The sequence below is a fragment of the Rhinolophus sinicus genome, linkage group LG02, assembly GCF_036562045.2.
Source record: "Rhinolophus sinicus isolate RSC01 linkage group LG02, ASM3656204v1, whole genome shotgun sequence".
NCBI lineage: Eukaryota > Metazoa > Chordata > Mammalia > Chiroptera > Rhinolophidae > Rhinolophus > Rhinolophus sinicus.
The window spans coordinates 195,741,050-195,755,974 of NC_133752.1; the positions used below are offsets into that span (position 1 = coordinate 195,741,050).

At 57.4% G+C, this 14,925-nt stretch overlaps 1 protein-coding gene across 3 annotated transcripts in view; it reads right to left on the reverse strand.

The window, feature by feature from the left end:
• The window catches only part of SCUBE1 (signal peptide, CUB domain and EGF like domain containing 1), a 129,107-nt gene that overhangs the window by 72,818 nt on the left and 41,364 nt on the right, over window positions 1-14,925 (reverse strand). For all 3 annotated transcript variants that reach the window (XM_074326508.1, XM_019715035.2, XM_019715037.2), the window contains exon 4: window positions 11,741-11,875. In XM_074326508.1, the coding sequence (XP_074182609.1) occupies window positions 11,741-11,875 (135 nt within the window). The remainder of the gene's footprint in view (window positions 1-11,740; window positions 11,876-14,925) is intronic.

Sequence of the window (14,925 nt, forward strand, 5' to 3'; positions counted from 1 at the left end):
ACTCTGAGTGCCAGGTACCGTCAGCAGGCTCACCTGATCGGTGACAATGCTGAGTCCCAGACAGAGGTGGAGCAGGGACCTGCCCCCGGCCCCTGTGGCCATTTCTACAGCAGTCCCAAAGGGGTCCCAGCCCTTCAGCCAAATGATCAGCTCACAGCCCACCAGCCCCGGTGTCCACTCAGCTGCCTCAGTGGCCCTCAGGGGACTCTGCTCTGCTCCCCTCTTGTTAGACTCTCACTGCCCCGTCAGCCACTCTTCTCCTCATTGCTCTCCTCCCCCACTCCCTCTGCAGGCTCAGTGGCCCCGGCCAGGGCCCCAGGAGGACTGGCCCTTCCAAGAGGCACCTTGCCTTCTCTCAACACTCGCCGCCCAGCTGGTCCAGCCACAGACGTCCAGCCCTCGTGGGATTAGACTCCCAACACCTTCCATGGCCATTCACTCACTTGCCCATTGCTGATTCCACAAATAATTAGGTAGGATCTGCTTTACACCAGGCCCTTCCCCAGGACGAGACCCCTTTACCTGCCCTGCTCTCGCAGAGGCCAGACCACAGTTGAGCCTGTCGTGGGAGTTCAACACACACCTGTAGGGTGGCTGGTCCCTAAGTGCGCTGGTTATGGACAAAGGGCATGGCTCCAAAATGAAGCCATTGTACTTTGAGTTTACAGGCCAACAGCCAGAATGACCAGTTTTCTGGAAAGCTGGAATTGGAGGGGACTTAGAGAGCATCCAGATGAAGCCTCTCCTCTTCCATTGAGGAAGCTGCAGCCCAGGACAGTGACTTGCCCGGGGCTATGAATCAGTCAGCACCATGTCTGCACGTAACCATCTGACTGCCGATCCCCTGGCTCCCCGGGACCTGACTCTCACGTTCTTTCTGTCACGTTAGGAGGTGGCTCAGAGGTACTGCTGGTTCAGGGGCTGTCAACTGCCCTGGCGCGTAAGCTTACCCATTTGTTCACTCACTCCTTCTATGAACCTTTGCTAAGTACCAACTGTGCAGGCCCTGTGCAGACGCTGTGGACAGAGCCTGCCGGGATGCCCACCCCAGGTGCATTTTCAGCTGAGACCAACTCCTTTGCCCCGGCTGCTTACTGGGTGGACAGGCACTGTGCACGTGGACAGATGGACAGCTGAGTCTGTGGCTGGCTCCGGCATTCCCGATGACCGCAGAGGGGGTGGGCTGGGCCTGCCGTCTCAGAAAGCAGGGATGGACACCAGCATCCCTTTGGTCCCTCCACCCCTGGTGCCTTGACCAGTCCCATCCCTGGGAGTCCCTGAAAGCTGCCTCTGTGAGATGGGAGGAAGCCTGTCTGACAGCTCGAGGCCCACATGGCAGCACGTGCCACAGGGAGGTCGGCATCACCGAGGGGGCGGCCCGGCCCCAGCAGCTCTGCTTCACACCCACTCTCCAGCCTGCTCTACGGTGTGTGGCCTTGGCAATTGCTCTGTTTCCTCCTCTGAAGTGGAGAAGGATCATTAAAGGGTAATAAAGAGATGATGTCCCCAGTTCAAGAGTCCCCGATAGCCCCCTCAAGACACAGATGGTGCCCAGTAAAGGCTGCCCCCCACCCTGGTTGGCTGACTCTACAGCTCTTGTCCCGTCAGAGCACACCTCACCCTGGACCCCAGGCCCCTCCGTCCCTTCCCAGGACTCACCTTCCCTCCTCTTCCCGCCCCCTGAGGTTCCCTGGCTGACCACTAGGCGTCACCATGAGCACACCCACGCCTGTCTGAGGCCCAGGTGGCTGGGACCACAGAGACCTGCGAGATTGTCTTGCCTCCTGAGTTTTCACTCCTCTCAGGCTTGGGAGGCTGAAGATGCTCTTCCCTCCACGGGGCTGCCAGATTTAGCACAGGATAAAAACATAGGGTGCCCAGGGAAATCTGGGCTTCAGGTAAACCGCAGCTACTTCCTATGTCCCACACGTTACACGGGTCATGCTTGTACTAAAAGGATATCGTTATCTGAAATCCAAATTTAAATGGGTGGTCTGTATTTTGTCTGGCAACCTTATCCCTCCCACCAAGGGGACCCTAAAGGAAGCCATGAGGGAACCATCAGTTCACACAGGTCCCCGGCCCCGGCCTGCCCGTGACCAAGGACACGTCTGTTTCTCCTTCCTAACAGGTGATCAGATGGAGGGAGCCCAGGTGTGGGAGGGCCAGCATGGCGGCCCCAAGAGTGTTCCCACAGCAGCTCTTGGGGACCTGGGAGGAGAAGCCAACAAGAATACCGGGATGGGCTAGCAGGAACGTCTCCAAGGACAAGAGCAGCTCCCTGGCACACGGCGGCCCACCCTGTGCTGTGGAAAAGAGCACAGGCTCCGTCCTGGCTCTGTGCCCAGCCAGCTGTGCCTGCTGCCCTGTCGGCACCTCCGCTCCCTTCTACGCACGGAGGGTGGCAGCTGTTACTTCCCAGGGGCCTTTGAGGATGAAAGCGTACCAGAGGCTTGGTACACAGCAGGAACTCCATAAATGTCAAGACGCTTCCCCTCTCCCCAGAGCTTGTATCAAGGGCAGGTAGAACCACCTCTGGGAACTTCCGCGAGTGCCACCATTTATTCTAACTGGAACAGACTACTGAGTTGTCACCTCACCGGGTAAACAAACCTGTGTGTGTGCACATTGGGTCAGCCACTGTGATGGGGACCCTGGGAGCAAGAGGCCCACGGGAGGACATGTGTTGCACAAGACGAAGGAGCTCACGAGCTCACGTACAGGCAGGGGGATGTGAGGGGGGAGAGTCCCTGAACTTCTGATAAACTTGGGCCCTCCTGCTGGAAAGGCCTGAGCTGACCTGCAGGCTGCACGGTAGTGAGCCCAGGCGAGCCCAGCAGGAGCGAGCCCAGGCGAGCCCAGCAGCAGGGCACCCGGCCAGACCACAGCCAGACCACAGCACTGGGCACGTTCTCCCCAGGGGCTGTGCATGCTGCCCGGCCCGAGGGATGTGAAAGCACGTTGTGAAATTGATGCCACACACAATTCAGACATTATCTCCCTCATGAGATGGATCCGATCCCCTTTTCACTTCCCTTTGGCATGTCTCCTCTGCTCCCTGCCCTGTATTAGACGTAAGAAACATCAGTGCCCTACTCAGGAGCTCGCACACCTGTCCCCTAAGAGAGAGGGCCGAGCCACTCAGAACCACGTGGTGCATGTCAAGAGGAAACAGGCCCGCCTAAGAGTCAGAGATGGCTTCCCAGAGGAGATAAGAGCATGCTGGGTTTTGAAGGATGATGAAGAGTTCTCCAGGAATTGAGGGGATGAGGAACGGCACTTGCGGCAGAGGAAGAAGCACCCATCACAGCCCATCACTGGTAAAGGGCACGTGTAAAGGGCTCCCTGGTCACAGGGAGAACAGGGCACGTGTGGGGCCCTGGGGAGGAGACGCGCTGTGGAAGGCCTGGGAAGGTGGTGGTCTGGTGTGGCAGAGACAAGGGTTAGCTGTGGCTGCTCCACGGTGCGCACAGTGTGGACATGAGCTGTGAGAAGGCCCTGAGTGGGGAATGACACGGCCAGCATGTCTAGAACCGTGGCTTGGCTGTCGTCAGAAACCTGGATGAGACAGGGAGACCCGGAGGCAGCTGCTGTACTAAGTCAGTGAAAGGGTGAAGCTTGGCCCCAGGCAGAGGGTGGAGAGGCCGGCCCTGTTCCCAGCCCTCCATCCACTTGGTCATTCGGTATCTTTGGTTTTAGGAGTCGGTCTGACTGGGGTTCGAAGCTTGGCTGTGCTATTTACTCACTATGGACAAATCTCTTTGCTTTCTTATGGACAAATCTCTTTGCCTCCATTTTCTCACCTGCGAAATGGGGATAATAGCGGCTATACTACACAAGGTTGTTTTCAGGACCCGATTACTTGTGTCAAAGTCTGGACACATGCTTGGTACAGAGGGATGCCCAGTGACAGCTGACAGTTTTGCTGATCTCAGGTCCAGGCACGTCACCAGGGGATGCAGTGTGTACATATTATCTCATTTTAGTTCATAAACAATTCTATAGTGAATACTAATGTTTGTCCCATTAGAGAGATAAGAAACGGAGACCCCAGGACTTGTGGCCGAGAAGGGAGCCAGGGCCTGGAACAGCTACCTCTTGCCTGGTGCTTGCCCTCCTGCACTGTCCACTCCGGGAGGCCCGAGCGTCTGCAGCGTGGGGGAAACCCCTAGTGCTAACACCGTGAAATAAGGACCGGGGTTCCCACAGGGCTGCCTGGCTGGTTGGCTGGAGGCCAGGCCAGGAGAAGGGCATGAGGCTGGCTTACCAACAGCCAAAGGAGTTGTTTATGGGGTGGGAGGCTCGTAAAAAAATAATAGGCTGGATTTATTGTCCCCACGTCAAGGGCCATTCCGGACTGCACAGGGCCAGGACAGGCCTTCGCCAGCAGCACCATAAATCTTCCCGATAAATGCGAGAGCTGTTTATTCTCCCGCCCACCTGGTCTGGGGCAGGCGGGGGGGCGAGGACAGCCTGCACACCACGAGTCCACCCCAAGGAGCAGCCGGGGGGCCGCCCTGAGGCTGGGGCATGGCCACACCAGTCTCCTTCATTTAAAACAGAAAGTTCCTAGCCACCCACAAGCACAGGGGCCCTACACCCACAGCTGATGATGGAAAGATCTAGAGCAGGGAAGGGGATGTCCCTGGGCCTGCAGGAGCCACGCTGGGGCCCCAGGTCAAGGCCTGGTCTGGATCCGCCATGTGGGAACCATGCCCTGGGAGCCACTGGGATCCTATCGGCCAAATATACTGATAGGCTCCCAAGCTGACACGCGGCGGGTGTGGCTCGCGAGGCTCGTTCATTCGATTCTGGAAGGGGGCTGGAGCCGAAGAAGAATGAGAGCTCACTGAAATACTTCATGGGCAGGTGTGAGCATCCAGGTAACCAGGAGTGTAAAAGCCCTGTGAGCTGCAGAGGGGTGGGGTGGGGGGCTCGTAGGGGCACCTATTGGCTGAGATGGGGGATGGAGAAAGGGCGGTGTCCAGTCTGCCTACAGGTCAAGGGCAAGTGAGAGCAGGAGTGGCAGGAACAAAGTCCAGAGATGGGTCAAGGACCAGCCTAGAGAAGCCGGGGTGGGGGTGGGGTGGGCAGAACAAGGGCTAGGACAGGGCAGAGAGGGTAGCTGCCCCCAGAGGCTGCTCCTACGGTGAGAACCACAGGCTCTCTGCCCTGACCCGGGGATCTGCACCCAAAATCTCCCCAGTGACCTTTGCCAAGGAGCCCCCTGTAGTCCGCCCCGAAGTGGTGTGGGCTTTGAGCAGTGGGTCAGGTCCCAAGGGCAAGGGTGCTTGGCCTCCTTCAAGGCTTCCTGCTGTAGCTGACGAGTGGGTGTGCTGTGCAGGCCTCTACTCCACCTACGCAGGCGTCTGGGTGCTGGCTGGAAAGAATGCTTTAGCCCGAAGTCTGCCACTCAGCAGGCACAGTGTCTGCTGACTGAGCATGAGCACGCTCTCCTGGGCTCCTGCGGCCGCAGGACCCCTCTGCCAGACACCTCCACACACTGCGGTCAGCGCCTGTCTTCGTGTCTGCCACCCCTGCAGCCTGTGGCTTCTGGGAGGATGTGCTCTGGCACAAACGTGGGGCTTCTGAGCGCTGCCCACTGGGTGGGAGGGAGGAGCCCAGCCCCTGTCTCCAGCCTGGTCACATGGTCACAAGCGCAGCACAGGTAGCAGAATGCTGTTGTCCCTAAGCCCCCAGAACACATGCAGGGAGATCAGACTCCACTCAAGTACCCACGCCCCTGACCCCTGATGGAACCCCAGATTCCTGAGCTTCTGCTCACCAGTCAACTCCCGGCGATTTACTCAGGCCCCAGGCTGGGGCCAGGCCTGAGTCACCCGGCCAGGCAAGGAGGCCGGGCACTTGCACTTCATATAAGCCGTCCCTGGACATCTGTGATCCGGAACACTGAACAAGAGTGTTGTCATGCAGGGTGTCATGTGGGGTCTCTGGTCCCTCTCCCCACATAAGAACGCAGGGACATGGTGAGGCCAAAAAGGAACACCCACGGAGCCATGGGTAGGGGAGTCACACCGCTATAGTCTCGCTGGCGGCTGGGTTGGAGACACAGGAAGCAGGAGCCACACGATCCGCAACCTGCTGTCCGCTTTTCTGCCAACCCACCTCACTTGCCAACTGCAATCCACCGTGCTAACTGCAATCCGCTTGCCAGCCCCCATTATCTGCTAGCATAGCCACGGCAGTTATATTAGTGGCCAATGGCTCACTGCTTACAGCTGACGGCCAGCTAGCCACAGCTGATGGCCATCTAATCATAGCTGATGGTCATCTACTACCCGAGCCAGCACCTTTGCACGTGAGGCCGAGAGCCTGAAACTGCACTCCTGGCTCTGTCCCCACAAGTGTGGAGCAGGACCCACATTTTCAGCCTCACGAACAGCAGAGACTGGCTAGTCCAGTTTCCAGGCTCCAGGCTCCCCTTCAGGGTCCCTCATTCTAAAAAGAACGAGGCCCTACCTTGTCCAGAGCCAATCACTGAAATGTTCCACACCTATGTGACGCGGGTAACAGGCCTCTCCAAAGTGTAAACCTGAGGCAGAAGGTCCTGCCTGCCCTGCCTGTCACCTTCCCCCTCTGCCATCTTCCTGCTGCCTTCCCCACAGCTACCCTCTCTCCATCCACACGGTCCCCGCATGAGTTCCAGACCCCAGTGGCTGCCAGTGCTGCCTCTCAGCAAATTGCTTCCAGCCCAAGGTAGGTAGTGATCTTCCCAAAATGTGGATCGTATCCCCACCCCAGGACTGAGGGCGCCCCGTCACTTTCACAGCAAAGTACAAACTCCTGCTAAACAGCTTCCTGACCCCCTCACCTCCACCAGCTCTGGGTCTAGTTTCAGGCTCCAGGACCCAAGGAAGCCTGCTGGGACACTGACTCTTCTGGGCAACCAGAACAAAGTGGAAATCTCAGATGTCAGAGAACCCCTGGCCAGAGGTGCGAGGCCAGCCTGGCTTGAATGAAGGGCCTGGGCAGAACAGAGCAGTGGGACAACCCACAGGGTGAAAAGAGAAGGGCACCGGTGGTGCAGAGGCAGAGCGTGTGGAGTCTGGGCTAGGCTGGAAACAAAACCAAAAGCCACCATATAAGAAAAGCATTAGGCACAGGAGAGGGGCTCAAACCTGAGTCTCTCTTGCCCTCCAGCGAGGCCGCACCGTGTGTAGAAATGACCTGATATCAGGGCAAATACTGGCCCCCAACCTGCCAGTCTTCATGGCCCTGGGGCAGCCATGGAATCACCCCCTCAGTCAGATGGCCCTGGAGGGTGGTGGTGTCTGAGGGCCCTCCCTGCTCCAAACAGCATCCCAGAACTCAGGCCCGAACATGGGCTCTGCATTTGTGTCACTGCACCTCTGTCTGCGGTCTCTGCCTCTCTGTCTTCCTGGCCCTACTCCAAGTTTGTTTTCAAGGTCAGCTGCCTCCAATCCATTACTTTAACCAAGGTCTGGTTCCAGATGGACTGGCTAGCCTCTCCCCCTCTCCTGCCCACCACAATCCCCACTGCCACCCACTCCCCCCAAAGCCCCAGGATATGTTACCCCTCTGCCCACTGACTGCCTGCCCACTCTCCACCAGTCGGGCACTTCAGAGGCCACCTGCTCTTAGGGGCTTCTTGGATGCCTCTCCACCTCCCCCAGGCTCCCAGCCCCCAGGCGGAACCAAGTTCCTTCTGACCTGGACAGGCCGCTGGCTGAGCCCCTCAGCACTGCTGCTCAGGGTCCACGCTGACCACCCAACAGTCCACACCATGCCACACCATGCCACGCCAGAGTACATGGATAGGACGTAAGTTTAAGAAAAAAGAGTAGGCATGGAGAGGGAAAAAACTTGAAGGTGCTGGCTTGTTGGTGGCCCATCTACTCTGGGACTGGAGAGGCCCCCCGGGCATATGACCACCATGGGGGGGTGGGGGGGGGGAGCAGCGAGACTAGGACTGGCCTGGCCTGGCCTGGCCGCCTCAGGCCGTGGGGCAGAGGTGGGACTGTTTTCACCTGCTGTGTCAGAGGCTGAGAGGGAGGGAAGTGTGGGCTGCGCTGGGGCCAGAACCGGGCCTGAAGTGCTGAACAGAGGGAGATAAGCCACAGATCCCAACAGCTCTAGGGCCCCTCCCGCCCAGCGCCTGGGACAACAAAACAGCCTGTGTCCCCAAATCAAGCCTGAGTTCTGAAGAAGCAGCTTATGGGAACCACCACCCCAGGGCATCCACTGCACTTGACCTCTTCAAAGCATTTCCCCTAAAGGAACCCTCACTTGCCTGGAAGGGATTACTGGTCTGAGTGACTGCAGAGGCTGCCTGGCAGTGGAGATGGAGAGGGGGGAACCTAAAGCTCCCAATCCCAGCCTGGCCAGATCCACATGCTGGGGACCAGGGTTTGTGCTGGCGCCTGGGAAGGGGGGCCACTCAGAGGGCTGAGCTCCTTGGTCTTATTTCTCGGCCAGGAGCCTGGACTGACCCTGGCTGACCTTGCTTATGCATCCGGCCACCTCTAATCAAAACCAGCCTGCGTGCTTTTCCTCTTGCTCAGGGAAGGCTCCAAAGAGCTGACGGGCTTTAGGAAGAATCCGGTGACATGAGGAATCTGATTTGCCAAATAGCGCTGGACTCATTGGCCCTCCCAGGAGTCATGAACATCGGAGGCCACTGAGGTGCAAAACCAGTGGAGACTTAGCACCCTCGACCTGGCCTGACGTTGAGTTCTAACACTCATTACTCTGGTTGACACACAATCACAGCAATTGTGGGCAATTGTCACGACGGAGGGAGGCTCAGGAGGGAGGCAGCCTGCCCAGTCATCCAGGCCCCATCTCTACTCACAGGCATTAACGAGTGGTCGGCCCACATCCTGTGCACTCGGCCTGTCCGCTTCAGACCGTCCACGTGGCCTTTGGGAACCCTGGAAATGTTGCCACGTGTCCTTCTGGAGTATCCAAGAAGTCTGCTGTTTTTTAGATTGATTCACTACCCGGATTTAAAAATGAGGAGATTCACACAAAAATCCAAAGGGGAGAAGGGCCTTCTTTAACCGACATGCTGGTTAACACAGATTGGGGTTGAGGCCCCCAAATCCATATTCTGGTTAAATCTCGATCCCTGGTTTCACATAAAAATCCGGACCGGGCTACCCAGGGCCGTTGAGTGGGGTGAGGCACTTGGGCTCAAGACTCTACTGCACAGTTACTTTGAGGCCCAGCTGCTGAAGAATCTCAGTTCTGCTATGAGTCCTATATTCTCCCCACCAGTGTCATGTCCCCACCTCTGCTCAACCAGCCTCTCAAGGCTGCCCTCTGCACAAAATCCAAACTCCTGCCTCAATCTGGAGGCCTCACTGGGTCTGGCCCCTGCCAAGCTCCCCTCACCCTGGGCTTCTCTCCCCGTGGCTCCCTGTGCTCCAGCATCCTCCCCTTCATCTTGCTTTGCACACGAGCCTGGTCCATTCCCACCTCGGGGCCTTTGCACATACCCTGCCTGGCACCCCTCCCCCTAGCTCCTCCCATTGCCGCTCTTGCTTGTCATTCGTTTACAGCTCACGTGTGGCTTCCTCACAGAGGCCTTTGGCGCCGGCCTGTTTCTCTCTATTCCTCCACCAGCCTGTTCTTTCCTTACCAGCCTCATCACATCCCAGCTAGTGACCTGGGCTGGAATCCTGACTCTGCCACTTTCCTCTGGGTGTGACCTGGGGCAGGCCCCCTAATGTGACTGGGCTTTGGCTTCCTCATCTGTCACCAGGTCATAATATCCCCACCTCACTAGGCTGTTCTGAGGGCCCGGATCAGAGCAAGCACGTGACCCCACAGCAGCCACTGTCACTGCTCCCCACACGATCACGTCCCCCCGACCCCACTTCTTTGGCTGACGCTGACTCCTGCTATGTGACAGCCTTCGTCCAGTGATGCTTACAGGCCAAACCAGGACCCGCTATGAACAGGATGTGGCCATCGTCAAATCGTGCTGGCTTTCCCTTCCTGGGCGCCAGCCTGCACTTCCCCGGGGTCCTACTCATGGGAAAGTCATTCTTCAAAGGAACAGAGCACACACAAGCTGGCTGCAAAGGGGCTTAGGTGGCCCTGGCCGCGGGGACTTTACAGCCTGCTCGGAGCAGTCGCCCTGTAAACCCCCCTCCTTGATGAAAGCAGGACTCCCCTCCCACCACCAACACTCGCTCTCTTCCTCATAAATCTGTTTCTTATAAAACTCGATTTGAGCTCAGGGTCCTCATCTGGGGCAGCCCGACCCCACAGCCCCACAGCTGGAAGGTCTCATAGGTGCAAACTGAGCCGCCTGCGTGGGCTGCCGGGGAAGTCTGGACAAAGCGACAGGAGCAAGGCCAAGAAACCGCGGGGCTTGGCCTTTATGTCCTCCTGGGGACAGGGGGACAGGGCAGTGCTGGGGATTATTGAGTTCCTCTTGTCTTTGAGGAAACTGCCTAAACAAACACTAAGAATCCTGAGGAGTCTAGTAAAGCAGTTCTGATTAATGACCCTGGGCTTTGTGCTTTTTAAATGCTTTCTCTTGTCTTCCTCAGGGACTGTTTTCAAATAAAAATGATGCCCAGGCCTCACGTCACCCCACAGCCTCTGTCAGCTTCAGCGTACGCTGGGCACTTTGCACCCAGGATTTCGTTCCCCGCATCCAAAGACCCTGCCGGTTCAACACCATGGGTGAGGAAGCTGGGTTTCAGAGTCCCTAGAAGAGGCCCCACCAGGCCACTCCAGCACCTCCTCCTGGTCAGGGGTCAGCAACGGGGGAGGGGCTCAGGCCATGGTCACCCGTGAGGCTGTCCTGTCCTCCTTCCACATCTACTCCCTTGAGCACACAGAGCAGCCAGGCCCGAGGACACTGGCCCTTGTCTCTGCCCTCAGCCTGCTCTGCTACAGCACACAGACTGCTCTGCTACAGCACACAGCCTGCCTCCGGTAGTCTGGATGTCGCCAATATCTTAAGCGAGATATGCCTCTGCCTTTGCAATTGCTGCTCCCTGCGCCTGGAAGCCCCTCGCTGCTAAGCATGAGGTCCTGGCTTTTAGCCACTCCGTCCCACCTCACAGCCCTGCTGCTTTGGGCCCAAGCTCTGACCACCACTGCCTGACTCCAACAACCTTCACCTGATGGGCTTGGCTGGAGGCCAAGCTCTGTCCCAGCCTGGGCTGTCCCAGGCTACAAGCAGTCCAGCTGGCTGGGAGTCTTCCCAGGTCCCTCGCCCCGCCCCAGGCTCGCCTGCCATCCCACCTGGCCTCCAGGGGGCAGCTCCCGACCATGAGGGCCCTCCCTTGGCTGGTGACTCGGTGAACACACAGCAGATAGTCGTGGATGCTGCCAGACTCACAGAGACTGAGAAATTGGCACTCAGCCTGGTCAGGCCTCGAGACCCCCCTTGGGGAAGGGGACCACGGAGAATGGGGCCCCACTCTTCCTGGCCACAGCCAGCCCCCGGCCCAGAAAGGAAAACAGCTTCTCTGGTCACATCTGCCCACGTGCGGCCCCACCTTGTCTCCAAATAAAAACACCAGAAACACCAATGGCCCTGGTGAGCGGGTGGAGGGAAGGAGCCGGGAGGCGTTCCCCGCAGAACCAGCACCGGAGCACAAAACAGCCATTCAGGCCAACCCCAAGGTTCCCTGCCTTGACCCTGAGGCCCCAGAATCAAGCTGGGGAGAAGAGGGTTTCCAGGGGCCGCCTGTTTCCGTGGGGGTAGGGCGTGCCTGGTCAGCACAGGCAGACTCACCGTTGGAGCGGTGGATACAGGTGTGCTGGTTGTCGCTGAGGAAAAAGCCACTGTGGCACTGACACTCGTAGCTGCCCATGGCATTGACGCAGATCTGCTGGCAGCCACCATTGTTGTCCTGACACTCATCCACATCTGCAAGAAGAGGAAGCGAAGGGGACAGAAGTCACACCTGGAGCTGGAGGGGAGAATGACAGCACTTCCCCAGACGTCCTCCCCGGAGCCATCCCACAGCGCTGCTCTGCCCTCTGGTGCCCAGTGGTGCCCCAAGGCGGTACTGCACAGACACTCCACCACAGTGCTCGCGAGGCACTCCGCACACTAGACAGTTACAATGGCTGTCACGCTGGCTGACCCTGACTCGCCTGTGTGCCCGGCACTGTTTAAGCATCCTATCCGTATTAACTCTTCTAACCCTCACAGCAACCCTGTCAGTCAGATCCAGGTAGTAACCCATTTAATAGATGAGGAGACTGAGGTATAGAGAGGCAAAGCCACCTGTCCAAGGTCCCACAGAGGCAGGATTCAAACCTGGTGGTCTGACTCCCAAACCTGGGCTCTCACTGCTGTCGCTGGATGCCCCTCCTCCCCCAGGGCAGCCTACACTGTCTACCCCCAACAAACAGAGCCTTGCCAACCAAATTCCATCATCCCCCGCCTTTTTTCAGTCACACCTCAGATTTACAACCAGCAGCACAAGACTTTGCAGCTAGGGAGAGTCTGGAATACAGGGCCGCCTGCTACCCACCCCCCAGGCTTTCTGCCTTGCAAATTGATTTCAAAAGGCCAGAGAGTGGGGAGGTTTTTTAAAAGGCCCTGACCTCTCTGGCTGTGAGACTGTGGAGGAAGGCTGCCAAACGGTCTTTCCCACTCTCCGGGAGAGACAGACCTCAGGGCCGACACTCATTTTTGACCAGAGGCTGCTGGCACAAAGGGTGCTATTGGCTGAAAAGAGTCTTTATGGAGTTCTGGTCTTGAACAGAACAGCATGTTTCAATTACCAAAGTCATAACCCCCTACACTGTCAGTTTGTTTAATGAAAGAAGGGCTTCTTAAACCTTAATGTGCCATGTCTGTATTGTCATTTTAATAGGCAAATATATGAAACCACCAAGGCACGTAAGCTACTGGCTGCTTCTAGCCAATACCCTGACCCCCAACACACACACACACACACACACACACACACACACACACCCTCTGGCACTGAGCTTTATATATAGTTCTTTTTAACATAACTCCTGGAATCAAAAGGCTGTGAAAAGGTAAAGAGTCAGGCAGAGGGGCCTGCCCTGAACCGGGAGAGGTCTCAGCTCTAGCACTGCGTGTGTCAGCTGGACCCTCCTCAGCCTTCGAGAAAACAGACCCCTTCACCCCCCAAGAGACCACGCGGCTACCTTTGAGGCCGACTGCGAGGCAGGTTATTATTCTCCGGCAAGCTCAGATGTCAGCCGTGCGGCCGCCAAGAGGGAGGCAGAGCTCTGAACTCTAAAAGCCACCAACAGTTACAGCTGAAATGGTACATGTGGCTCTCGCTGCGAGGAGCCTGACAGTGGGGTCCCAGAGGAAGTGGGGACGGATGATTCCGAAGGCCTTTCTCTACTCAGCCAAGTCTGACTGATGGCTCCCTGCCCGGTGCCAGTGCTGTCTTTGCTGGGCGCACCTCCCCTCCCCATCCTAGGGTGTCTGCCTCTAGGGGTCCATCCCCCGCCATGAACAGTTCTAAGCCAAGCATTGTGTCCTATCCATCCTCTTACTAACAACACAAAGCTAACATTCCTCGAGTGTTTGTGATGTGTCAGGAATGGGCTTCACGACCACACCAACTCACTCGACCCTTGCAGCAACCCCGGTGATAGCTTGTGTTACCGACTCCATCTTACAGAAGAGGACACTGAGGCACAGAGAGCTGAAGCAACTTGAGTAAAGTCACACAGCTGCTCAGAGGGAAGGCAAGACTCAAGCCTGCTGTCCAACTCCTGAGTACAGGCCTCCGGCTCCTGCCATGCTGAACCCCAGGTGCGAACGCAAAGCCAGGACTAACCTGCCGTAACATAAAAAAGGTGCCAGTGTACCCGGTCAGTCCTGTCTCTGGCTCAACAAGACCCCCTAGAGGCCCCAGTGCCCACATGTGGGCACACACATAGGCGTTTGAACATGGGTAGCTCAGTGCAGACCCCGCTTCACGTCACATCCTTTGCCGTTCTTCCCATGGTTCTCAGGTCCTTTGCTCTGGACCTCAGTTTCCCCAGCCCTAGTAAAAGTTCAGTTGGTAAAACAAGCACCACAGCTATAGGCCCTCAAAGGCTGAATTCATGGTGTGGAGACGCTATTTTGACCCCACCATAAATGGCTCCCTGGGTGCCCCGTCTGGCCCGACCCACTCCCTCCCCTCGCTGGAAGCCAGACACCAAAGGGCAGTTGGCGTAACACATCTACAAGCCCAATGAACTGGCAGCGCGGCTGGGGCTTGGGACAGGGCTGTTTACACGAGTCGGGAACAATGACTTGCCAGCACTGATGAATAATGAAACAAACGCAAGGCCACGTAAACATTTCTCTTGCCCACTCCCAAACGATAAAGCCCCAAGATTAAGCAGGAGGGAAGAGGGGGCTGCTCCCTCTGTACTCTTTTCTAGTATGTTCCAAGCAGGCTTCCCCCACAAGTTGAGCAGGAAATCACAGTTAAAGAATCCCTTTGGGTAGCCTGCGGTCAAAACCAACTTCTCCAGAGGCTGGATAGAGGACTTGAGGCCCACCTCACACCTGTGTCCCAGACCTCCAAACTGGACCCACGGTAAAGTATGAAGAGTGACCAACTGGGGCACTTGGTTCGGTGAGATGGCTGCCCACGGGCCTAGGACAGACTGGGTTCACCTGGACGCCCTCACCGGGCCCAGCACAGCACTCTGGGAAATACTTAGCCTCTTGGACCTCCTGAGGGGGCCAATCCAGCACTCTGTTCCTTGACCCCCCAGCACTTGGCACATTCTGTTACAAGAGGTGCCCCAGGGCAAGGAGGGAGCCTTCATCTGGCAGTCAGACAATCTGAATTCTGCCGTTGGCTTGTGGCCTTGGGAGGTGCCCAGGCCTTGTACAGGAGGAACTGCAGACTATGTCCTCAGGGAAGCCCCACACTGTCCTTTCTCTTCTCTCCCGTGAAACTGACTGTTCCATGCACTGAT